This window comes from Hylobates moloch, unplaced genomic scaffold (assembly GCF_009828535.3).
Source record: "Hylobates moloch isolate HMO894 unplaced genomic scaffold, HMol_V3 SCAFFOLD_2, whole genome shotgun sequence".
NCBI classification, from domain to species: Eukaryota; Metazoa; Chordata; class Mammalia; order Primates; family Hylobatidae; genus Hylobates; species Hylobates moloch.
Genome location: NW_026652277.1, coordinates 129,468,941 through 129,496,079, shown reverse-complemented (window position 1 = coordinate 129,496,079; position 27,139 = coordinate 129,468,941). Strand labels below are relative to the sequence as shown.

The 27,139-nt window shown below is 44.7% G+C and overlaps 1 protein-coding gene across 4 annotated transcripts in view; it reads left to right on the top strand.

Moving 5' to 3' along the window:
* Positions 1-25,442, top strand: part of FYN (FYN proto-oncogene, Src family tyrosine kinase) — a 211,045-nt gene extending 185,603 nt beyond the window's left edge. For all 4 annotated transcript variants that reach the window (XM_032156956.2, XM_032156942.2, XM_058435491.1 and 1 more), the window contains 2 exons: positions 12,107-12,238; positions 24,779-25,442. In XM_032156956.2, coding sequence (XP_032012847.1) covers positions 12,107-12,238; positions 24,779-24,987 — 341 coding nt within the window. In that variant the 3' untranslated portion in view covers positions 24,988-25,442. The remainder of the gene's footprint in view (positions 1-12,106; positions 12,239-24,778) is intronic.
* Positions 25,443-27,139: the final 1,697 nt, after the last annotated feature.

Here is a 27,139-nt window from a genome sequence, read left to right as displayed (position 1 = left end):
CCCAACTCAGTGGTGCCGCCATAAAATGACCACGCCAACCCCCGACTCCCCAGCCCACATTGAGAGTCTATCATCCTGAGGGCTGTCTAGGGAGAGACCCCAGGGGACTTGCCCGACAGAATGCCCTGCCCTCCGAGGTCAGACACGGCTTTCCCGCTGAGCTGAGTCGCATGCCTGAACCATGCTGCTTGTAATCAAGCTTCCCGGATCCGAGTTTGGTACACTTCAGTCACTAAGCAGCAAAGCTCCTTCATTTGTATTCTGTCGCTTCAAGCTCTGAGCTTCCACCTCGTTTCTGGGAGGGACTGCTTTGTTTATCTGCTGAGCCACCGTGGAGCTTCAGGGCCCAGATTAATAGTTAGGGGGAGCAGGTCAAATTGGCAGGGAAATGGAGATGAATTGTAGAGCGCATCCATTTTCCTCCAGGAAAGGGTGTGTTGAAAGCCAAAGATTAAAATTAAAAGGGACTCTAAATCACCCTTTCCTACTACAGTCTCTCTTTAAAGATTAAACCTGTTTCAGGTTGGAGATGGGACCAATTTCTTTCACCCCCACCCTCGGGCAGCTCTGACTCTGCCCAGAGGATACAAATGGATTGGAGGTAAGCAGTGGTCACCTCTAGCCCAGCTTCTTTGCACACCTTTCCCCTTTATCTGTGCTGGTCAGTCCCATTTTGTATTCTGTGTGAGCATCTCTTTCTCCTTTGTGCTGTTTTGGGCAGAGCCTTTCGGTGGTTGTTTATGAATGGTCAAGAGCAAGTCCTCAGTCTGTGCAGCCCACGTTTCTTGGTAATCATCAAGAAGGAAGCAGATGGTCACCCTCTGTGATTTTAAAGTGTGTAAATAGGAACTGCATACTGCCATCAAACATCAAAAATGTCATTTGGCTTCCTTGTCTTGCCTTGCTGGCAAAAGGAACTCCTGCATTTGCATCATCTGGGTAATCACGGACACGCAGTACGTTTGTAAACTGCCCCAAGTTCTGAAGCCTCATTTCTTACAGCCAAAGGAGGGGGCTCAGTGGCATTGCTCTGCCATCCCCAGGGTGGTTCCCCCATTGGCACAGACACTGTACCAGATTGAAAAGGGGAGCGGTTTGAAAAGGCCACCCCAAAGTGGTGTTTGTCTTCTGTATATCCTATTATCCTTTGATACGTTCTGAGCTCCCAATCAAACCCTGTGACCTCCAACTGTTCCCACACAGTATCCCCAAACCCAGTGCTGCCCGTGCAGCCCAGCTCGCCATGTGGCAAGAAGTCAGACTGACACGGGCCCTCTGCCCTTTCTGGGGGTGGCTGGATTCTTGGCATCATTTCTGTGTTGAGCTACATCCCACACATCCGTTGATCACTCAGGTGAGTTCGTCTTACCACCCTGGGCAGCAGTGTGCAGATGGTTACAAAGCCCTTGTCTTTTGTTCTGGATTGAAAGTCCACAAACATAGCGTTTATGCTGTTGAAGCTGTGAATCAGAATTTTTATTCTGTTTTGTTTTGTTTTCTCTTTACAGAGGTAATCAGGTTACAGAATTTTTATTCTGACTTTGCTTCCTTTCTGGCTCTTGGAAAACTGGAAGGATAATTGGAATTATTCAGAGCCTCAGTATTCTAGAACAGCAAGCAGGGCTCCTTTTTTCTTCAGTCCCACCCAAGATAACCACTTAAATAAGCCTCCATAACATAGTCTGTACTCCAAGGAAAGGCCCTTTGATGGTTCTCAGATTTCCTTCTTAAAAGGACCAGATACCCACGATTTCAGGAGATACCCATTAATGTTATCCTCTACTTTTGCGTTGTCCCCATGAGTTACCCTGGGTTTGTCATTGGTCACCGTTGCAAGGAGGGTGATGGAGAAAGACAAGCAGCCCAGAGTTTCCTCCCTTTACTTCCTGGCTCCTCTAGGGATATTTGGAAGGAATGTCACAGTTTACCTTCTGGTAGCCTCCATGTCTGGATCGAATGCCCTTCCACAATTTATCCTGCCTATCCTTCCCCAACTGCAAAACCCCAGGATTAATGCCTAGAGTCCAGCCTTGCCCCTGCATTCTCCCTGGTAGCTGAGTCTACTCCCCTGTGTCCTCTAGTTGTCCTGGGTTCAATTTTTAATACCCTCTGATGGACCTTCTGTCTCTTCTCTGTCCAGTCTTGAACTCTGGGCTCTCATGGAACTTTGCTCACCCCTCTCAGCCTGAATATTCCTTCCATGGATTCCAGTCAACGAGACTTTGGATCTGTGCCTACTTAATCAACCTTATCTTTGCAATATGTTCTGGCCCACATTCCACTCCTTGGTTCTTGTCCTCCTTGGCCTAACTTGTCCCTTCTCCACTCGCATCCCCGGTGGGACAGCATTCCTCCTTCCTCCCAACCTCCCTCCTTCTCAAACTTCTTGCTCAACATTATGAAATTTCAGATGGAATATAATCTTAACCCATTGTAACATTTACTTTTCATTTATTTTTTTAAGAAAACATGATGCTAAAACTTTATGAACTTGAAGTAGAGGTTTCAACAGAATGCGTCACCAGGGATAATTGGAAAACACCCAGTTGTATTACTTCAGAAGCATTTGGGAAATCTGAAAGTCATTCCCTTGGCCTAGTGTGAAAATTCTGAGTTTTGCTTTGCCAAGTTTCATTGGGTTTGAAATCATTGTTTTGTTTAAATAACCACCAAGTTCCAGGTCAGGTCAGCTTTGATTTTGCTTCTTTCACAGGATATCCTGTCCTGGTACAGCCTTGTCACTTCCCCCTCCTGTAAACCAAATTTCTGTTATTGGCATTGTTTGTGATTTTTTTTCTTTTATTACCCAGAGTAACTTTCAAGTTGAATTATTGCATACTATTAAATATTGAATATAATAATTTGCAGAGTTAGTGGCTTTATAATTAAAAAGGGCTCTGGATGGCTCTTTGGTTCAGAAAAACAGTGTCTATTGTTGAAGCTAGTGGGTTTCCTCCTTGAAAATGCTATTAGGGCACAGCTGAGATTCTCAGTAGGAAGGATTTGGCTTCTTTTATTCAATACTGACTTCACCTTCTCCACCTTGGCCTAGTTTTTTAGCCAGAGGGGATATTCTCTGAGACTATGGAATTGGCCTGGTCACCAGGAAAAATAAAAAAGAGACTTGGCAGTTCAGCTCTCCGGTGATGTGAGCTGGGCCCACCCAGGCCTGTCCTGGCCCCTGCCCTGACCCTCCCCGCCGCAGGGAGAGCCATGGGTCATGCTGCATCATTCCAATGCGGCTACCTCTCCCTGAAGCCTTCATCTCCTGTTCATGTTCCCTTTTCCTCTCTCTGCTGAGCCCTCTTCTTCCTAAAGGCAATGTCACCATTTAGTTCTCTGTTGGGTTTGCCTGTGAGCTCTGTCTCCCTGGCTGCCTAGAAACCCCAAGAGCAGAGGCAACCTGTGCTTGGTTTTCCCAGGAGTGCCTCACAGGGTGCTGGGGACATCATGGATGCTCAGAAGATTCTCAGTGATTGGTTGATGAGTGTTTTGATGAGGAGGGTTTTTTCATCTTCTTTTCCTCTTCTGATGTTTGGAGAGCTTTGGCATTGCTGATGGCATTTGCCAGTGCGACTCAGTGACTTGAGGCCTTTACTATCTGAATAAAATAACAGCTGGCATTTATTTAGCTATTACCAGGTGCCAGACACTGTGCTGAGCCTTTTACATCAACTATTCTTCTCACCACAACCTTAGGAGGTTATCATCCCCAGTTTACAGACAAGGAAACTGAGACTTAGGGACATTTTAAATGATCAACCAGCAAATCCAGTGTGCAAGCACAGGGTTGCCTGACTCGGAAGCTCCTTTCCTAAATGATCATACTGGTCCTTCCACAAGTGACCACTCAATCCCAGCTCAGCCCACAATCGGACCGCTTTGCATTGTCACTGAAGAGCATCCACTCCTCATTTCCTGGCCGGCTTATGTACTCTTACTGCAGGAGGTGATTTGGCAGCAAAAGTATCTGCGGTCTTCATTGGAGCATTTGAAATGCCTATGCCATCATCTTAATGTATGAAAACACATAAAGAACAGGAAGTAACTGAGTCAAGTAAGCTGTTTCTATTTCAGGCAGAAGTGAAAAACAGATTACCTGGCCACTAGGGATAAAGGGACTTCATTAACTGGAATGTAGCCTGGGGCTTGGGATGGGCCATCCTGACATAATGACTTTGGGCAGTCATCCTGTTGGCACTGAAAAACCGAGAGCATCAGTCAGGCTGTGCTGTCGTATGAAAGGAAGATTTTATTCCTATAACTTTTAAGAGTGAAGAAAATTATTAGTTTATTACACCACTGTATTGATGCTCTTTGCGTTTAGTTTGATTAAGTCTGTGTAAAGGAAGAGAATTACTTTGACCGTCAGGGTGTCAGATAACTTACTGCCTGGCTGGACCCTTTAGCTAGTTAGAGCATTTATTGCTGTTTAACCAGCCTTAGGCAAGTTGCTATGAAGAAATATGTGTCTCCAGCCTCAAAGGATTTGCATTCTATTTAAGGAGATTTTTTAAATAACTTACGAAAGAACTAGTAAAAGGACACAGAGGAGACATGGACACAGTGGAACAGTGTATAGTGTTTATGCAGTCAGGCTCTGGCGCCTTCGGTTCAAATCCCAGTTCTGCCATCTACACATGTCCTTTGTTTGGCACATTGCTTTCCTCTCTGTGTTCCATTTTCTCATCTGTAGAACAAGACTATTCCTGGCATCCACCTCATGTGCACAGTGTTTTGCATGCTTGACTCTTAGCAAGCGCTCAGTGTATGTTTAGCTATTGTAGTAGCTGCTATTATCAAGCATTAAACTGTTGTTTCTAGCACTGGCGCTAGGTGCATTGGAGAGATTAGTGAAGGCTGGAGTAATCACAGATGACTTCATGAAGGAGGTGGGACTGGAGCTGAGTAGGCTTTAGCTAAGCAGGTGAAGGGAAAGAGAGCATTTCCAAAGCCAACGTAAAAGACACAAGTGTGAGCATGCTAAGTGCAGGACACAGGTTATAGTAAAGCAAACTGAACTAGATTAACTGTGTTTGGGATAGCAAGAACCAAGTTAGGTCAGGCACGGTGGCTCACATCTGTAGTCCCAGCACTTTGGGAGACCAAGGCAGGAGAACCACTTGAGCCCAGGGATTTGAGACTAGCCTGGGCAACATAGCAAGATCCCATCTCTACAAAACATAAAATTAAACTAGGCGCAGTGGCTCACGCCTGTAATTCCAGCACTTTGGGAGGCCGAGGCAGGTGGATCACCTGAGGTCAGGAGTTCAAGAGCAGCCTGACCAGTATGGTGAAACCCCGTGTCTACTAAAAATACAAAAATTAGCCAGGCGTGGTGGTGTGCACCAATAGTTCCAGCTACTCAGGAGGCTGAGACAGGAGAATTGCTTGCACCCATGAGGTGGAGGTTGCAGTAAGTCAAGATCGCACCACTGCACTCCAGCCTGGGCAACAGAGCAAGACTGTCTCAAAAAAAAAAAAATTAAATTAAATTAAAAATTAGCCAGGCCTGGTGGTTCACACCTAGCATCCCAGCTACTTAGGAGAGGCAAGAAGCTTGCTTGAGTAAGCCCAAGCAAGAAGAGCCCACGGGGGAGACACACAAAATGCTTGGAAAGAAAGGAAGAACATGGGGAAGAATAAACTCAGAAAAATAATTCACGCATTTCTCATAGAAATGTTTGAGCTTTGCAGGTTGGAGTATGCTAAGTTTTACTGCCTTGTTACCGAGATTATTGGTATTATTCACATGTGAGAAGTGTGCTAAAATAGTACAAATGTACCCAGAGCCACTCATTAAGTAAACATAACAGAAGTGACAATGGAAGCATCATCTACCCAATTGCTAATTGCTGATAGACACCCATGGGCCTTGAAATGTCACGATGCTTTTGAAGAGTTTTGAAAAGTCAAAACACTTTTCCCATTCTGTCTCATCATAAATCATTCTCAAGGTAATGATGTGTTATCTTCCATGTTTTAAAAGACAAGGGAAAAGAACGATGTGGGAAGTCATCCCACTTCTGCTCACAGCCCAGTGACTTTCTGTTGCGCTTAGGATGGAATCCAAAATCCTAGTGCATGTTACAGAGTCCCACAAGATCTGTCCTTGTACCCCATCTTATTATTCTTCATAGCACTTTATTGTAGTTGACATACATAACAGCCATTCATTTATTTTATCTCCCTCAAACTAAGCTTCCAGCTCCATGACTGCCAGAGACTGTGTTCACTTTTGTCCTCCTGGCACCGAGTGCAGTGCCGGGCACTGGGGAATACTCCAGAAATACTTGTGGTAGGAAGAAAGAACAAGCCAGCCCAGCAGTGGTGGGTGTTTGTGTTGTTATTTCTGTGGACAAACTTTGATAACTGAATAAATCCACAGCGCTCTCCTTTCTCTTGCTTGAAGCATGGATGATTATTAACTTTATTTTAAACAAGGAAGACCAGGGCTCGGTGAGATCAAAATGGTTGATATCTAGTCACTTGCATTCATCCCAGTCTATTAAGAATTTATTCTTAATCCAGTCTATTAAGGATTTTCCACTTTGTTTCACTGTGAACTCTCCCAAGGCCCCTTGCCACCTTGTCTTTCTGCTGTTGTAACTAACCACCCCCATCCCCAGCTGCAGCCCCAGTGAACTGGGCCCCCTTGTCCTCAGAGAACAAAGTATGGGTCTCCCCCACTCAGATACATTCACTCTGACCCAAAGGGGATCTGAACACACTTCCTTTGGCAGTGAAAATGCAGGGTACTCCAGGTGTTTTAAGTTTCATTAGTGTGTGGCTGTTGCTTTTCCATTTCAATTGGTAATTCTTAGACTCTTAAAAGGGCATCCAGACAGTGACACTGGTGCTGTCACCAAGGACAAGTAGAGGACTCACCAGAGGGCAGGGAACTGATAATACACTCTATAAGGAGCTGTGGTTATTCCGCCAAAAAGGGAAGGGCTAGGAGGGCTGTCCAGCTACTCATTCATTCATTCAGCACCTGTTTATCAAGTGCTTTCTCTGCACCAGACACTGTACTCAGTACTGGAGATGTGGTGGCCATCCGGGAAGTCATGCTGCAGCACTCAAGCACAGTATTTATCTGGGACAGAGACAGCCTTCAGACAATTCATGCATTCATTGCACTTTAATAATAACAGCTTCGTTAGGCAATATTTGCTGAAAAAAAGTAGTGACGACTACAAAGAGGAAGGTGCTCTGGCAGCATAGAAGTAGGAAACCTACCCCAGTCTTTAGTGATCAGGCAAAGGTTCCCTGTGCAAGTAACACTTTGGCTAGGAGCAAAAGAGGAGTAAGAATTAGCCATGGGGTAAGGGCTTTTGACAAAGGAAATAGCCTGTCCCTGAAGCAGGTAGGAGCTTGGCATTTGCAAAGCAGTCAAAGAAGGGCAATGGAGAGGTTGTAGAGGAGAGAGGAGGGGAGCAGAGGAGAACAAATCTGGGATGGTAAGAAGCAGCTGGGGAAGTAGGTAGGGACCAGATTATGCATGTAGATTCTATTAGAAGGCTACTGTAGAAACCCAGGGGGGGCATGCTGAGCAAGCGAGGACTAGAGGAAGGGTAGTGAATTCAAGAGCATGAAATGGTCAGGATGTAATGGAACTGACAGGGGCAGGGACAAAGCAGGAGGGCACAGAGATCATTCAGTAAAGATGTATTGACCTCCTTCGATAGGCAGGCCCTGTGCTGGGATCCAAGTGCACAGTGATGAAAAATAGTGTGTTCAGGTGAGGATGATTCTTGGGATTCTGTTATCACCAACTGGGTGGTTTACAAAGTCACCAAGGATTGAGAAGCCAAATTATGGGAAAGATAAATTTTGGATGTTGAATTTGAGGGGCGCTGACTTGCGTAACCAATTTCCCTCTCAACTGACCTCTCCATGATGGAGAGACAATTGAGAGGGAAATTGGTTATGCAAGTCAGGGACTCAAGAGAGAGGTCCCATCTGCTGATATAAATGCAGGCATCATTGGGGTCAAGATAGTCATTGGAGCCACGGGAGTGAATAAGATCCCTGATGTTACACAGAGTTTGTGACCACTCATTTCATATCTCAACAGAATTCAGAGAAACAGGATTGAGCTGTATATCAGAAATTATTTAAAACATCGACACATTTATTCATTACAGGAATAATTCAGCCTAAGGCTAACTGGTCTCATCTATGTTCCTGGGAGTTAAATGACTAAGGTACAAAGATCCTCTTACCTGGAAGTTCTAGGACATGGGCGCCTAGACATAGGGCATCTAGTGACGACACCAGGTTGTTAAGTTTTCACCATGACACGTCGAGGTTTCAGCAATGAGTTTACCTTGGGAGTTTGGTAAAATTTGCAAATAGTACCTGGAAAACATTCAGTGGAAAAGATGCTTCCAAGTACACACACCACACACACACGCACACATACTATGGCCTTTGTGTATTGACTTATCCTAAAGAATCCTAAACTGTTAAGCTAATTCAGTAAGAAATGACAGAGTGGTCACTTCTTTTTTTGAATTCATGTAAACATGGAACAAGTACAGTAAGTGTTACAGTGAAGCTCAAGATATCAGTGACATAGATGATCATTACCTGCATAGTTTGCTCTGTTTCCTCTAAATAAAATGCGAAGAGGAGAAAACTGTTTTCATATCTAAATCCTGCTCCCAAGCAGAAGAATTTCAAAGTGTGAATCAGCTAGTTACATAACAATACCAAGTTAACTGCATTGCAGTTCTCCTGTTGTTTTCTCCGTTGTTCTGTAAGTCCATACTACTTAGAAGATCACTTTGATTCTGACTTTTTGCCTGTCAGAACTTTACTTTCAAGGGAAAGGCAACGTTTACACCCAGGAGATCCTTCCTTCAAGGTGTCTGAAGTCTCCTAACTTATAGAGCTCACTGCAGCAGCCCTGCAGCAGGGACACCTGTGGGATTGTATAGGTTATGTACTACACAACCTTAGGGATGCTGTTTTCATAGACTGGGGTTTTGCACTGTGCAACCTGCATGGCTAGTTGTAAAGACACCTGCCAAAAATCCCCAGTTAACTCCACCACATTTAGAGCTGCATTTTAGGGCCAATAGCTTTGTACCCTCAGGAGGTGGGAAGCCAAGATAAGGGGAAACAGAAGTAATGAGATGTGTCCAAGAGGAAGCAGGGATTAGCTCTTTTCAGTAGAAACCTCAGTTAATCATTAATACCTTATTGCTGCTTTGATTTAACCTTTTGTCTTCCTTGAAAAGGAAAATGAGTTATCTATAAAGAAGCTTCTTTTGTCGAAAGCAGCTGCTATTTTAAGACAGAGAAGAAGCAGGAGAAGTTGGACAAAGACATTATTTTTTATTCCTCCAAATACATTATAAATACATTGGTATAAATATATTGCTTGCCTTAGAAAGGAAATTAATACAAAACAAATTTAAGTAAGTTCCGACTAGTAGTAAGTCAGACCACATATCTACAAATGAGCTCCTTTCAAAGATTCCTTACATTAATGCAGCCTTTGTTTTAACATTTTTTGAAGGTTTATATATTATAATCCTTATTGTAGATTATAAAATGAGAAAATAATAAAGCTGACTAATGCAACTGGCTGATATTGCTGTTGGTTTTTTTTCATGTGAAATTATGAAATCCCTTGGAAAATCTAACATGACAGTATCCAAATTTTAAATAGTCACTTTCAGCAACACACACACCTTCACCAATGTTGAGTGATTCAAAGAAGGGGAAAAACAACTCCTTTGTTTGTCATTTTATTTACAGGATTTGTCTGCACAGCAGAGAAAAATGTTCCATTTACTTCAGAGATGGTCAGAGATTTCCAAGCCATTTGGCTCAAGAGATGGTTTAAATAGGAATGAATGTAGTATACCTTTAATTCTCTGAAGTAAGAGAACTCCAGCTGAGGTTTGGTCCAAGGCAAAGTCTGCTCTCAACACTGAGGGAAATCTATCACATTAATCCCAGTGGCTCAGAGTCCAGAGCTGCGTGAACAGAATGCTAAAGGATAGGAAGTGTGAGAAGAATGCTTTGAAAGAAACTTTAAAAACCAAACGAGCGACTATTCAGAGAATACCAGGTCTTATGTGGAATCATGTAGCACGTAAGGAAAGATATAAATAATTATGCCTGAGAAATGTAACTAATTAAAAATAACTCCATGCATAAAAGGGAAACTGTAGAGTAACTTTTCTGCTCCAGTGTTAATGTGAGATGCCTCATAATGAAATAGTAGGATTTTTTTTTTCATTTCATTTCACACAGACACATGAGAGATGGAGAGGAAAATTATATTGCCTGAAAATGCCAGGGTAGATTTACTAAAGATGTTATCATATGCTGTATTTAAGACAAAAATCTAATTGCTGTAATTTATCATACCTCTGGCTATTAAAACTGTGCCAATTTAAAATTTTAATCATTTGCCACTTTTTTTTTTTTTTTTTTGAGAGGTTCGTCACCCAGTGAGTGTAGGGGATTTGGTCCTGCAAGTCCCCCTCCGGTTCAGCCACCACGCCCGGCTAATTTTTTGTATTTTTAGTAGAGACGGGGTTTCACCTTGGTCTCGATCTCCTGACCTCGTGATCCGCCCGCCTCGGCCTCCCAAAGTGCTGGGATTACAAGCGTGAGCCACCGCGCCCGGCCGCATTTGCCACTTTTGTACATGGTGACTTTTTATAGAATATTCTATGAAACGTTCGGATTTTGTCAGCCTTTGTATGATTTTCAGGAGCTCCTTAAGCAGAATGAACATGCTTTAAGCATGTAATTGTGTTTCCATAAGTAATAAAAATTCCTTGTGTTTTTCTTTTGGTTTGTTCGTAAAATTTCTGGAACTGCTCTATAATTGCTGAGCCAAATGTTTGAGAGCACAAGCTGCTGAATCCCTTTTATTTTATTTTATTTATTTTTATTTTATTTTATTTTTTTTTTTCTGAGACGGACTCTTGCTCTGTCACCTAGGCTGGAGTGTAATGGCACGATCTCGGCTCACTGCAACCTCTGCCTCCTGGGTTCAAGTGATTCTCCTGCCTCAGCCTCCTGAGTAGCTGGGTCTACAGGCTCGTACCACCATGCCTGGCTAATTTTTGTATTTTTAGTAGAGACGAGGTTTCACCATGTTGGCCAGGCTGGTCTGGAACTCCTGACCTCAAATGACCACCCACCTCTGCCTCCTAAGGTGCTGGGATTACAGGCGTGAGCCACCACACCCGGCCTGAATCCCTTTTAATTCCCTGCACACACATCAAGCTTGTAGAAAGCAAGGTGGACCACACCCTTCCTTTTGGTTTAGAGAGAGGATTCTTTCAATGATCAAATAAATTTTTGAAAAAAAAAAGACTCCACTGAGTTTGACATGAATTTGCACCTTGGTCTTGAAAAGTCAGAGACTCATAAGACAGTCATGGAGGCAAAACTGCTCTTTAAAAAACAAACATTAAATAGTACTCTTGCTGGATGGTAGAAGAAAAAGTGGCAAGAAAGTGATCTTACAGTATGGAAGAAAAAACTATCCCAGGAGTAAAGATGGCCGCTACAGGGAGAAAGAATGGAGGAAAGACAGCAAATGTGGAGAGAAAAGGAGCTGGAGGCAGATTCCCTTCCCTGCTGTGGGTGTGGGAGGCCTTTGGGAAATCTAACCCATTTCAGCAGAACACATGGGCTGTATCCAGTTGTCCCCACCCTGGGAGCAGCTCAGTGGTTTAATCAGGTTTTGTGTACCCAGTGAGACCACATTATCTTATATACCCGAGGACTCATGAGAGCAGCATTATGACTAAATCCTTTGTATGTTTATTAAAACACAGCATTATTTCAAAGTTAAATATATATATAATTTTCCTAAATCACAAGAAACCAGGGCTTCTTCCCCCCCTTTATTGAGGTATTAAGGTGCTTTGAGCTGGATTACTTATGGTCACACAGCCAAGACCAGACCCTACATCTTCCCAATCCCAGCCCATTCCTGCTTCACCTCCTTTCTGTCCTCCCCTCTAAACCTGCTCTCATGAAAGCAGCTTGCCAAGTGCCTTTCCCTCCCACACCCCATGCCCATTGCAGTGCCCTCTCCCTGATGAATAACCAGGTGTTCATTCTGCAGGTGCAAAGTTCCCCATCAAGTGGACGGCCCCCGAGGCAGCCCTGTACGGGAGGTTCACAATCAAGTCTGACGTGTGGTCTTTTGGAATCTTACTCACAGAGCTGGTCACCAAAGGAAGAGTGCCATACCCAGGTAAGAGCAGGGCCTCGCAGACATGGGCCTGAGATTGGAGGCTTTTTTGACACCATTTGGGGAAACTTCATCTACTTTGCTTTCTAAGCCCCATCCTCAGCTTTCTGCTGAGCTTGAGTTTGAAGAACACCGCCAGGTATTCAGCCAGAGAAAAGCAGAACTGGGAGCCACCATGTATGTAGACAAGCAGCCACCATGAACTGTATGCCAGGATTAATGTAAGTAGCAGCTGGTCTAAATGCTTCAGTCCCCCTCCAGTTCATAGAATCTCTCCTCTCTCAGTAGGAGTATGTGTCTGTGGTTCCCAGAGCAGAAATGTCACTGGCAGTGCCTCTGCCCAAATGGAGTTTGCAGACATGTCTGGGAAAGAGAAGGAGAAAAGCCCCACTGCTTTTTGATTACACTGTAGCACTGACCCATGGAGTGAGCCTGGCAGGAAGGTGCCAGGACCTGTTCTGTCCGCAGGACCCAGCTCCAGATGGCCAAAGAGAGCAGAGGCACATGCAAAATGCAATTTAGAGCCCACTCACTGCCTATTGCTGAACAGTCAAAACATGCTATACCAAAGCAAGTATAATGTAAAGAAAGTGGAAATTCTTAGACTCTGGAATGTTTCTGGATTATCAGATGTATGCTCTCCAAAGAAACCACGAGTTTGGGTTATCCATGCTTAAATTGATTAACGTCGACAGATGGTGACATAAAGGACACCCATGCCATTTCACCTCCACGCTTTAGTGGTTATAGCACGGGGACGATCTGCTTTTTTGAAATGTTAAGGACATATTTTTCAGTTACTGCTGAGTGAAGAAAGAACGTAGCTCGCCCTCATTCCCTGCCTAAGAAAGGAGCTTAAAGAAAAAAAAAAAAAAAAAAACAACAGTGATAGAAACGATAGTGAAGATTAATGAGGAATTTAGGTCTCTTGCAAATCCTGGGTTTGTAATCATATCTTTGCAGTCAGAGGAGCCAGTGAAGGCAGATTAATTTGTAATCCCTTTGTTCCTTTTTATGATTGTTTCTGGTCATCTTCAGAGAACACAGAGAGGGGTACATCAAGATAATCTCGTTCTGGGTTGGTGTAGCCTTGAGACTCCTAGGAGAGCCAGGTTGACATGGAGGCAAAATTGACAAATTCCCGGTTTCTGAAGTGCCGGCACTGGGCGTTTAGAGATGCGGGTGTAAGTCAGTTTTATTGATGCTGCAGTGACTGCTGCTCCCGGCATGCACACACGGGCAGACACTCCGGGAATCGCCAACCAGCACAGAAGAAAGGGCCGCCCTGGGGGATGGAGCACAGCGTGGGTGTTTCTGAATCGCTTCTCAAGGGGGGAAATGTGCGGGTCTCGGGAGGGCGAAGATGTGAAGGCATCTCTTATTTATTTATTGTCTGAATTTTGAACTGATTTCTTCCTGATCCCCCCAGGTTTATAATCACCCTGTGTGTTAAATGCAGTTGGGGAGAAAAGGTTAATGTTGTTTTGCGCTTCTGTGAAGCCTTCCCTTCTAGCAATACAAAGCAGCTTTTTGTTTCTCAGGGTCTCACACAGAAACCAAGACAAAGGGGTGGAGTTGGGGGCCTCGGAGAAGGAAGGCAGGTGCGCGTTTCTGAGGGAGTCTTTTGTCAGGTTTGGTTTTAGCATAAAGAAAATGGCCTTATTTTACCACTTAGACCAGGATTCATTCATTCAGCGTAGCTTCAGTCACTGTGAACTGTGCCAGGCATTTTCCTCTATCGGGGAGATAGTGCATATAAGACCCTCATACTCTCAACAAGCCTTGATTAGTACCTGCCTCAGGCTAGGCATTGTTAGCGCAGTGGGCAAGTAAATAAATTTAGTCCCTATGTTCGTGGACATTACAGTCAGATAGATAAAATATGCATCAAATCCAGGCAGAAACCAGCCTTCTTTATTCCTTGTTTATTATTAGAGGGAGTCATCCTGAAGGGATGGATTACTTGGTTTTACCTACTGTGGGGCCCAGATCTTCATTCTGATAATGGGGTCAGGGACACCTGATCCAGGTATCCACACACAGCAGGTCCTGAGAAGGACTCTTCATGCCGAGTCCTGTGAGGATGGCAGACGAGTTTGAAGTGAGAACTAACTCCAGCGGCTCCTGCAGAGAGAGCTGTGAGCAAGTGCTGGTCTGCAGTGGGCTGTGATAACTGCCTCTAGCTGTGGAGGAGTGCTGGAGAGAGGGGGCTGTGTAAGGAAGGCAAGTAAGCCAGACCTTGGAAGCCAAGTAGGGTTTCCTCAAGCCCAGAAGGTGGGAAGAGCATCCCAAGGTCTGGCACGTGGGAAGGCATGTAGGCCTGGGAGGATAGTTCCAGGGACCACAGGATGAATCTGAGAAGATGCCATGTGCAGGGGCACACCTGGAGATGTGACTGGAAAGGTGGCTGAGAGCCTGCGTTGGGGCCTCGCTGGTTGGCAGTGGCAACCAGGGAACTGTGTCCTCATTGGGGGTATTGTGAGCTGGTCCTCATTCAAAGAAAGCCACAAAAAATTGTTCCCAGGCCTGTTCCTAGCCATGGGTTCTTTCTGGGTTTTGCTTTTTAACATAGCTATAATCCTATTTAATTGGGTTTGTGAATCCAACAGAAAACTCTTCTTGAGGGGGAAGCTTTTACAGAGGGATTCCAATTATAGGATTATTACCCTAACGAAGGATAATAATTCCTAAGGAACAAGAGGTTTCATGAAGCTTCCTTCAGACGTCACTGTGAAAGCAAAGAAGGACTTTCCTCTCTGCATTCTTGCTATTTGTTGGTGTGGCAAGTCAGTCAGTGTGCGCTAAGGGGTCCTTCTCAGCTTCCCACGTTGCGTCTTTGTGCCTGTTGCTGGTACCTCAGGACAGTCTCCCAGCCCCGGTCCGTCATGATTTCCATTCTGCATTTTGATGTAGTCATGTGTCATGTCTCAGTTGGCTAGGGTATATTTTGAAGTAATTCTTTTTTGGAGAACAGTAGATGGTGGTACATTTTTCTGAGTCTTCCATACCTGAGAATAGCCTGCTGTTTCCTTGACACGTAAGAAAGCTCCTTTGGCTGGTAGGTGAAGATGGAGGTGCGGGAGGAGGGGGTGACATATAAATTGGTTTTATAAAAGCTTTCCAGGCATCTTTTCCCAGTGTGAAAGAAGGTCCAGAAGTGACAATCCCAGAAGGAACTTAGAATGGAGTATGTGAGGTGTGACCAAATAAAGGGCAAAGGGAGGCGGAAATGATAGAACATTGGCAAGTTGTGTAAGAGGAGTGGACAAAAAGGAAGGGAAGATGACAATCTCAAACTGAATGAGAACCTGGAAGCCGAAGGGAAAAAAATACTGAAATACGATGCTGAGATTAACAGGGGGGTGATAGAGAAAAGTTACATCACCTTACCAGATGAGGAAGGTCGCTTTCGAGATGTGTAACAAGTATGGATGCAGTTCCAAAGAAGAGCTCCATCAGTTCCCTGCTGGCAGCCTGAGCTGAATGCATTCTCTGCATTGCAGTCTAGCTTGCTTTTCTGCAAGCAAGGGTTCAGAAGCATTCTTTACCTCAAGATTAGAACTGATTTCATACTGATGGATTGTTGTATGTGAGAAATAAAAACACTTAAGTAAAAGCAGTTTTCTGGGGTTGATGCATAAAATCAGAGTTATGCATTTTTACCTGTCGTTTCACCTTTAAAACCTTTCTCAAACCCTTCTTTTCCCCTCAGCTTCCAGTTTCTCCCCGCCTCCCCACCACCCTCCCACCCACCCACCATTCTATCATTGTTGCCAACAGAGTTAGTATCCTAGAAAACACAGACCTGGTTATCTCACCCTGCTAGTTAAAAACGTCCACGGCTTCCCTTTGCCTTCCAGATAAATCCTAGAAACCATAATTCTACATAGTTCTTCATAACTCTTTTTCTGCAGTCATTCCACAAATATTTATTGTGCACCTACTATATGCCAGGTACTGTTGCAAGCACCAAGAATACAGCAGTGAAGCAACCGACAAATGCTGCTGCCCTCATAGACTTCCATTCTTCTTTGAGGAGACAAACAATAAACAAAGATAAATAAGCAAAATATATTGAATGTTTGCTGCTAGTAACAGCTAGGGAGAAAAATAAAACAGGGAAGGGGAGAGAGGGGAGAGTGGCAAAGGAGCACCTCACTGGTGAGTAAAGACCTGAAGGAAGCAAGAATCCAGCCAGGTGGGTATCTGGGAGCACAGCCTTCCATCAGGGGAAGGGAGAGTGCAGAGACCCTCCAGAATCAAAGGAGGCCAGCATGGCTGGAGCAGAGGGAGCAGGAGGTCCCAGAGGCCCCAGGGGCAAATCAGATAAGGCCTTTCTAGCTCATGGTTGGAACCTTTGCTTTTACTCTTAGTGAGTTGGGAAGTGAGGGGATTTGAGTGGGAGGGTGACGTGATTTCTCTCTTGCCCTCTTCCATCCTTCACACGTTACCCAAGACACATCAAGAGATCTCTCTTGAACATGCAAGTCTCTCTTTGTGGCTCCCCTGTCTGCCTGAGAACCCTTCAAAGCCCAACTGAACATCATCTGCTTTGGAAAGCCTTCCCCATGTCCAGACCAAATGGGGTGCTCCTTCTGCTTGCCTCCATGACACCTAGCATATTTCTGTTGGGCCCCATGTTTGTGTGTCTGTATTTCTCAGCAGCTTCAGAGAAGGGAGTCCCTTTGATGGATTCCCAAGGCCCAGCACAGGGTCCACCCCATAGTAGACTCTCGGTAAGTATAAGCAAATCAATGAGTGAATGAAACAGAAAAAAAAGAACTCACCTATGAGGTTTTTGAAACAAGGTTTTTAAATTTAGCCCATAGCCTGCAAAGCCTTTTAACTGCATTCCATCATCTTCACACATAGATATATATTTTCCTAGCCACAAGGTAGCCTCTGTCCTCAAAGTTCTTCTGGAAAGTTGACCCTGTGATCATTTCAAACATCATGTTCCAACACTATTCTAGGCAGAGTGTCCTGGCCATTCTATGCCCTGGCTCTTAACTGAACACCTGTTTTGTGGATTTGGCAGGACCTGGTAGAACAGGAACACTTTTTTTTTTTTTTTTCTTTTTGAGATGGATGGAATCTTGCTCTGTTACCCAGATGGGAGTGCAGTGGCATGATCTCGGTTCACTGCAACCTCTGCCTCCTGGGTTCAAGCGATTCTCCTGCCTCAGCCTCCCAGGGAGCTGGGATTACAGGCACCCGCCACCATGCCCGGCTAATTTTTGCATTTTTAGTAGAGCCAGGGTTTCGCCATGTTGGCCAGGCTGGTCTCAAACTCCTGACCTCAGGTGATCCACTCTCCTTGGCCTCCCAAAGTGCTGGGATTACAGGTGTGAGCCGCCACGCCCAGCCAGGATCACTTTCTTAAGCAAACCACACTTACTCATTCATTGGAAGCACTTTCAAATCATTCAACAGATGACTTTCTTGAATACATCTAGTTGCTTGATAATGACCTGAAGAAATAAGGGAAGTTAATGAAACTGGTGGCTTTTTCCTTAAAGGATTCCAAGTGCCACTCTGGTCCTCCCTCTGCCTTAGAGCGCTGAACCGTAGATACATTTTTCTTTGTGTTCAACATAACAACAGGAGCAGGTTTTTCATGGGAGAAGAAAGGGTTAGGACTCTCCAACCAGGAGGAGACTGGGAAGCTGAATGAAAGCTCTCATCTTAGCCGAGGGTGCGTGTCTCTCCCTGGCTCGTCCACAGTCCCTGGGGTTTTTCCTGCAGCTCATGATGTCCCCTCAGAGAGGGAACCCTGCCTGGAATGCCCAGAGGTCATGCTGTCACCTCCTCCTACAAGATTTCTCTTGGCCAGCATGTCTAGTGAGAGGAGGAGGGAGACCAGGGGAGAATGTGTGTGAAGAGGGCGGCCAGAGAGGGACTTTCGGCCCCCAGTCCTGTGTTCCAGCCCCATGTGCTCCTTGTTCTCAGGGGTGCAGTGCCAGGGCCTTCCTCATGGGCACCCTGCCTCTCTTTTTCACTCCTTTTTTTTTTTTCTTCCGGGACAAAGGAGTTGTCTGTGATACTATATTATCAACTTCAAATACAGAAATACCTGTGTATTCAGTTACATGAGTAGCTGTCTTTCTGTGTTTATTAATACAATGGGCTGAATAAAAACAGCTGTCCTGAGGTTATCTGGCAAGATGGGGAAAGAGAAACAAAACAAGTCATTATTGTACCTTCTCAAAATAAGTTCTTTATTCTCATCCACACTCTTCCATCAGCATCTCTCTGCCCAGAATTTTCACAATGATCCTATACTAAAACCTAACTCAGTGTCACGGTTATTAACCAGTACGATAGCAAGGACACATGAGAATCTGTTAATACAAGCACATGCGATGGCGCAGGCTCATGCTGAGCAAGCACCATTAACACCCCTCCTCCTTCCCAGTGCCAGCACAGCACTGCTCAACAGACGTGTCAACACCGGGCCTTTTATGCACAGAAGCAAGGGGAGCCTCAGACCCTAGGCCTTATGCACAACGTTGTGTGATTCCCTTTGAACGGAAAGCTCAGTTATCAAAAGGAATTTGGATATCTGATAATCTAAACATCATTCCCATTGTTAAAGTGCTTAATTATTCACATGGCACAAAAACCCAGGTTTTGCAACCCATAGTCAAATCCAGATGCAAACATGGACAGGTAACAGTTAAAATCCCTGATTGTACAGATATGGCCCATCTGAGATCCATATTGGGAAGCTGCACAAATGGAAAGCTATAAAACACAAACACTCTTCTTTCATAAAAGACATTTTTTCAAATAGCTGAAAGCACAATGAATGTTGAGGTATTTTGTTAACGAATGGAGAAGCCAAGTTCAAGGGAAGTCAAGTCACTTGCTAAAAGATGCAAAGTTAGAAGTCAAGAAGTGACGTCTATTTCAGTGCTCTGCCAATGAAAGTGATTTTTATTCCTTCCCTATAGAATCTAAAAGAAGACCAGGTATAGTGGCTCACAGCCATAATTCCAGTGCTTTGGGAGGCTGAAGCAGGGAGGATCGCTTGAGGCCAGAAGTTCAAGATCAGCCTGGGCAACATAGCAAGATGCTATCTCTACAAAAAAGTAAAAATAAAAATCAGCCAGGCATGGTGGTGCATACCTATAGTCCTAGCTACTTGGGAGACTGAAGTGTGAGGAGTATCGCTTGAGCCCAGGAGTTCAAGGCTTCAGTGAGCCATGATCATGCCACTGCACTCCAGGCTGGGTGACAGAGCAAGACCTTGTCCCTTAAAAAAATTTTTTTTCAAAGAATCTAAAAGGAAAAAGGGAAGACTACTGAGTTCATGTACAGCTCAAAGAAGTGGAATAGGGAAGTTTAAAAGAAAAGGGAAAGAAAACACACACACAAGAATAGACACTGTTGGCAACCCTACACAGTCAGAGTTTGAAAGCGAGAGTTGGAAACTTGACCTCTGAGTTCGCTGGAGGAAGCCAGCAAAATGATTTAGAAAGGATAATATAATCATAATGGCAGGAAGTGAGCATAGTCGTCTTGGCTGGAGAATCTCAGTTGCAGTGTTTGGGGCAGACCGACTGGAAATGATGTGAAAGCCTAAAATCTGAGTTGACAGGAGGTGTTCCATGGAGGCTCTGGGAAAGAGGGACTCGAAGGCAGACCCCCCACACAGCAAACTAGGAAGGTCTCGCTCTGTCACCCAGGCTGGAGTGCAGTGGCACCATCTCAGCTCACTGCAGCCTCAACCTCCTGGGCTCAAGCAGTCCTTCCACCTCAGCCTCCTGAACAGCTGGGACCACAGGTACATGCCACCATGCCCGGCTAATTTTCGTACTTTTTGTATAGACAGGGTTTTAACATGTTGCCCAGGCTGGTCTCGAACTCCTGAGCTCAAGCAGTTTGCCTGCCTCAGCTTCCCAAAGTGCTGGAGGTGTTTTATGGATTGAGTACTGTTCAGTTGTACCCTATGAAAGTGACCCACCACAATGGCCTGTTTTCCTGAGCAATTCTAGAGAGACAGCAGGAGGAGCTGGTGGCTCCCATGGGGCTAGAAGGGCAGAAGGGCAGAGGAGGAGAGGGTTGGAACAAAATTGGGCAGTGGCCTCTGTGCTTGCTGGCTCCCCAGCCCCAAGCCACCTCTCTGTGGGAACCAGGGGACATTCATACTGCTCGAACGTGACTCTTCCCACAGTCAGACACCACTGGCCAGCTGGGATCTCCCCTCCTGTTGAAAAATGCTCTCCCTTGCAGCTCCCACTAGGAAACCTGGAAGGCCAAACTGTTTATGATGTTGTTTCCCTAAAATGTGCTCAGACACCATGTTTTATAAAGTTTCTGTCTCTTCTTCTTTCTGTTAAAAAAGGAGAAAAAGGATCCCAGCTACTCAGGAGGCTGAGGCAGGAGAATTGCTTGAACCAGGGAGGTGGAGGTTGCAGTGAGCCGAGATCGTGCCACTGCACTCCAGCCTGGGCAATGGAGCGAGACTCTGTCTCAAAAAAAAAAAAAAAAGGAGAAAAAGGAAAAACATTCCCAGCACTCTTGTGCACCTCCTCAGTTGGAAGTGCAATAAAAAGATTCTTCTGGCTGGGCATGGTGGCTCACACCTGTAATCCCAGCACTTTGGGAGGCCGAGGCGGGCGGATCACTTGAGGCCAAGAATTCAAGACCAGCCTGGCCAACATAGTGAAACCCCATCTCTACTAAAAATATAAAAAATTAGCCAGGTGTAGTGGTGTGCACCTGTAGTCCCAGCTACTCAGGAGGCTGAGGCAGGAGAATTGCTTGAACCTGGGAGGTGGAGGCTGCAGTGAGCCGAGATCGCACCACTGCACTCCACCCCGGATGACAGAGCCACGCTTCGTCTCAAAAAAACTAAAATAAAATAAAAAATAAAAGGATTCTTCTCTCTAGTGTCCCCATGTCTCTCAAGACACTCTCCCAACTGCCCTGGTGCCCAAACTCGTGTTTATTCCCTTCCTATTCACTACCCTTCACCTCTTAGGTATTAGGTAAAGCCAATGTCTTGGGGAAAAGTGGCTAAAAAGAGGAAATGACAGTTTTCTTTCTAACAAAAGTACGAAATCATCTAAGAAGAAAAAAATGAAATGGACCCATCTTTTTGGTAGTGTGCAGAGTAAAAGCCATTTAAAAAAAAATCTTTAAAACATGATTTTCAAAATTCATATAGCTGAGAATACTATATTTTAAATACAGGTTGAGTATCCCTAATCCAAAAATATGAAATCCAAAATGCACCAAAATCTGGAGCTTCTTGAGCACTGATATAACAAGCAAAGGGAATGTTCAACTTACTGGTTGAGCAGCCCTATAATGCAAATATTTCAAAATCCTAAAAAATCTGAAATTTAAAACACCCCTGATCATAAGCATTTCAGAGAAGGGATACTCACCCTGAATTGACACAGTCCATTCAATTTAGCTAGCTATTGTTCATAAAACAAAAACTAGCCCAAGCCTTGCTGAGTGGGCATATCTTGATTGCCACAGTTATTGTTGCAGAGGTACATTGTGAAGATGCCAGGTCTGCAGGTCAGCCCGTGCAGGTCCTGGTTTATGGATGGTTGGAAAAGAGCTAGTCCCATTCCAGTTGTCGTTGTCAGCCAAGTGCATTGTCGAAATATCCCACTTTCCTGGCAAAGCTCTCATTGATATGTTTCCACTTGGCCCAGTGCGTGGAATTATTTTCATATACTCCCCATGCTTTGAGAGGTCTGGGCAGAAGAAAACATGAGAAGAAGAGGAGTGGGAAAGAGTGGAGGGGTGCAGACAGGAAAAGGGGGAGAGCGAGAAGGAGCCTGACCATGTGGGTCTGCCAGGGCCCCGCATGGGCCAGCTTATACCCTGTGCCCTGTCCAAATGCTCAGGAAACAGACTGCCTCGGGATATGCTACATGTTGAGGTTCACATCACCAAGTCTGCTGTGTCCGAGGCTTGGACCGAGCACTGGAAAAATGACCCAGTGGCCAATTAAACTTTCCATTGGCAGACATTGGATGAAAACTTTTTTTTTTTAAGTGAAATCTTTCCATTTGAGTAGTTTGTTTTTTAATGAAATGAAACATGTACTGACATGCGCTCTGTGGAGCAATAGGAGAGTGATTAATTAAACTCTGTGCTGCCATTTTGGAGGGAGGCACTCAGAGCCAGAGTCAAGCATTAGGAGGCGTTTCAGGGGCTGTAACCACCCCCAGAAGGATCTGTCAGGCCCTTCTGCCTGTTTCCCCTCCAGTTCCTGTGGACTCCTGTCGGGGACAGAGACACGGGAGATTTCTGCACGTCTGTCGTTGCTGAAATATGAAACCAAGGACTGTACTAAAAGATGCAGCAAGACAAATGCTTTGGAGGATTGCCAGTTCTGCTACGTGGTTACACACTCTTCCTAATCTTTCTGGGCAATATGTATGAAGAAATAAAAACAGTAAATAGCCTTGTAATCAGTTCAGGTTTTGTGGCCAAATGAGGTCAGTTCAGATCAGTTCTGTAGTCAGGTGGGTTACAAAAACTTGATGGTGTTCAGAGCTTGTTGGATCGTGGAATTGTGGAGAAGGAAATGCTGGCCTCTGTCCGCGTTTGTCTAGAGCCCGAGGAGAAGGCTGCCTTTCATTCCTGAGCATGCTCCAGTTCCTTCCTTGCTTCCAGCTCCCCGCCCCCATCCCCCATTTTCAGCCATTGGAGGAGGATGTAGGCTAATTAGCCACAGCGCTGCCTCTCCCTCCGCCCATGCAACTGAGGAAGTCACTGGTAAAGGCATGCATGGCACAGAGGCAGGGACCCTGACTCCTTCACCAAACCACTCTCCCTAAAATAAGGAGTCGCCCTGACACGTGAGTGAGGTTATTTTACAATAATTGCATTGAAGGCCTGCTTCAGTACAGCAGAAATAATATATGAATTTTTATTACCTCAAGAAATGATAATGGCAGAGAATAAGAAAGCATCCTGAAAAGGTCTGGAGAGACATGTGACTGACAGGCTGTGGCTGACAGCCAGGAGGAGCCAGGATACACTCAGCTCCACAAGTAGCAACACAACCAAGAGGACTGGCAACAGACCCCGAAGTCCAAGTGTTCCCTGCCCAGGGGGACAGGCTGTGCTCTGGCCCAGCGCCTCTGGCTGTGCTGACAAGTTTCTAGCTAACGGGTCGCCACCTCCCCCAGAAGTAAAGGGAGCTCCATGCATATGGTGTGTGCTCCTGCTGGCTGTATCCCTGGGAAATAGGGGAAGAAATCTTGGTTTCTATATGGCTTGACATCGGGTTCTTGCTCCTGCAAATTAACCGGGTCAGATATTGGGGAGGATTCCAGATGACAGCCTCACCGGCCAGGAAGCAACCAAAGCATAGCACAGCTTGACAGGGAGCTGGCAGAAGGTGATACAATGAAAAAGGGAAGCAAAACTAGAGAATAGTGGCTGGCAGCAGTTGGGAAAAGGTCAGGACATTGGCCACCCCCTAAGCATGGTAGTTCCTGTAGTGTTAAGGCGGCCAGTGTGCAGGAGGCCGCACTCTCTAAGGAGTTAGCGATCTGTCTTCTGTTAGTACTATGCAGCCCGGTGTTTCAACAACTTTCCCAGAGTCAGGAAAACCTCAAATGATGGATGGCCTGGCTGAAGTCATCAGTAAAGATAGGCCCCGGACATGGTCTGTCTCCCCATCAAATTCACCAAACCTCAGGGCACTGTGGGGTCGCAGGACCAGATGGTGCCCAGCCACGCTGGCATGATGGCAGATCTCCGAAAGTGGGGAACTAAGAGTTTGCCCAGGCATGAAGAAAACGAATTTATGAAGTTCATAAATGGAGTTTATAAATGCTATAAACAAGGGGCAGCATGCTTTCATTCTGTGTGGATTTTTTTGTCTGCTTTATTCATATATTTTTGTCAGTTTAATTGAAGTATAATTTACACACAATAAAATTAAACAATTTTAAGAATGCAGTTTATTGAGTTTTGACAAACATAAACAGTCACACCACCCCATACATAATATAGAACAGGGGTTGGCAGATCTGGCTCCCAACCTGTGTTTGTTTTGTACGTTTTTAAAGGGTTGTTAAAAAGAAGACAGGGATCATATGTGACCCGCGAAGCCAAAAATATTTACCGTCTGGCCTTTTACAGGAAAAGTTTGTTGACCCGTTGACCCTGACACAGAACATTCCCATCCCACCTGGAGTTCCCTCTGGCCCCTTGGCAGGGATTCCTCCCCTCCCGCAGGCAACCACTGATCTGCTTCCTATAGATGTAGTTGCGCCTTTTCTAGCATTTCGCATGAATGAAATCATACCGTATGTTGCCTGTTGTGTCTGGCTTCCTTCACTTACCATGCTTTTGAGAGTCATTCTGAATTTTTCGTGTCTCAGTTCTGCACTCCTTCTTTACTTCTGAGTAGCATGGCAGGGTTTGACTCCTGGGGGGATGGGGGCACTCCACACGTTTTAACCACATGCAGACGCAAAGAAGAAGAAGGGGGATCTGCAAGTGCGGCGGTCAGGGCCTGGAGCCCCGGGGTGCCCACTCTCACTGCACTTGTCTTCGCAGGCATGAACAACCGGGAGGTGCTGGAGCAGGTGGAGCGAGGCTACAGGATGCCCTGCCCGCAGGACTGCCCCATCTCTCTGCATGAGCTCATGATCCACTGCTGGAAAAAGGACCCTGAAGAGCGCCCCACTTTTGAGTACTTGCAGAGCTTCCTGGAAGACTACTTTACCGCGACAGAGCCCCAGTACCAACCTGGTGAAAACCTGTAAGGCCCGGGTCTGCGGAGAGAGGCCTTGTCCCAGAGGCTGCCCCACCCCTCCCCATTAGCTTTCAATTCCGTAGCCAGCTGCTCCCCAGCAGCGGAACCGCCCAGGATCAGATTGCATGTGACTCTGAAGCTGACGAACTTCCATGGCCCTCATTAATGACACTTGTCCCCAAATCCGAACCTCCTCTGTGAAGCATTCGAGACAGAACCTTGTTATTTCTCAGACTTTGGAAAATGCATTGTATCGATGTTATGTAAAAGGCCAAACCTCTGTTCAGTGTAAATAGTTACTCCAGTGCCAACAATCCTAGTGCTTTCCTTTTTTAAAAATGCAAATCCTATGTGATTTTAACTCTGTCTTCACCTAATTCAACTAAAAAAAAAAGTATTATTTTCCAAAAGTGGCCTCTTTGTCTAAAACAATAAAATTTTTTTTCATGTTTTAACAAAAACCAATCAGGACAGGTGTTTGTTTTTGTTTTCTTTTTTATAAATATGAATATATATAATATATATGTCCCTGTACATATACAATGTGGGTGCTAATGTGGAGACTGTGGCCGGCCTGAGCCACCAAGCTGCGGGACCCAGAGGGAGGATTTTACTGCAAGTCAGCATCAAAGCACTGGTGTCATTCTGAAAACACCAGTGGCCTCATTTTTGGCTTTTGCAAAGCATGAATTTTTTCGTTTGGATTGCACTTTCCTGGTTCATGACTGTACCTGTAGGTGGTTGTTACTTTGACTCTTTTCAGGAACCACCCCCCAAGCTGAATTTAACAAGTTCTGTTAGCAGTATTTGCTTCAACTTACTGCGATATTTGTTCTCAAAACTTAAAAATAAGCAACCAAATGGCTGATACTACCAAGAGAACTGGAAGATGGATACCACACAAACTTCTTGTATAAAAATATGAATGCTGAAATGTTTCAGACATTTTTAATTCAATAAACCTGTAACCACATTTAAATGATCTAAAACCCATAGCATTGTAGTCATGGCAACCTGCTAAACTTTCTCATGCAACTAAAATTTCTGGGGGAAATGAGGGTGGGGGTTGTACATTTCCCATTGTAAAATAAGTGTTTTAAATGTCCTGTACTGCTAATGAATGACTTTCTATATATGTCCAGGAGTTCTCCAGTGGAATAACTATGCACTACATTTCATGGGGATGCACAAAAACAAAAAAGTATTACATTTTTAGTTGCTGTTTGTACCAACCTTAAATTACATATGTTTAACAACAACAAATCAAAAATCCTATTTCTATTGAGTTTTTAATACTGACTAGCAACTCTGAAGTCTTAATTCCTTTTTTGTTATGATTTATTTGTGAGTTTACATTTTTAAATTGTTTAACTTTCTTAATTTAGTAATTAAAAAGAGAGCATTTTACATTTGAATTTTTTTTTGTTTATTTGTTTAAATCATGGAAGGTACTCGTAGTTCTGTGGCACATCTGTCCCACACCAGATGGTATGGAGTCACCTGGTGAATTTAGCCTTTGTGCGATGATTTGCAAATGACAGAAACGTTCAGAACATCTGGAGGGTTCTTTTCCCTCTAGAAAGGGTAGGCTGTTGACCAGCTATTTCAGAGGCTCATTAAAGCAAAAGTAGGCATACCTTACCATTTGAATTGATCAGACATTTTTTCTAACTGGAATTTACTGTGTCCTGGTTGTAGGAGAAATAGACAATCACAAGACGAATCTTTCTTGTCCTGGAGTCAGTATATTTATTTCCAAATGTCCCCCTACTTCTGTAATGAAGGAGCTAACGAAGCGACAACCTGGTGTGGTAGGAAGGGCAGTGGGTGGATGCAGGCTACCTCTCCATGCCTGGCTCTGTGATCATTCAGCTTCAGGACCCTGAGCCACCTCCTGGCATCTGTCATTTTCAGGGCCTGTCTGTAGAACTGAAGGGGTTACATAAGATTCACTGCTTAGATCTCTACAGCTCTAAGATCCTGTGATTCTAAGATCACTGATGCCATGCGGGGTCATACAAAGAGGGGGGTTTTCTTTGTTGAAATAACCTTTACATTTAGGGAGGGCTTCCAACATTAAAAAAAAAAATAGATGAAACAGGTTTTCTGATTAATCAAAACTTTATGGTATTGTTTTTAGCATTGACTTGCTAAACTGATAA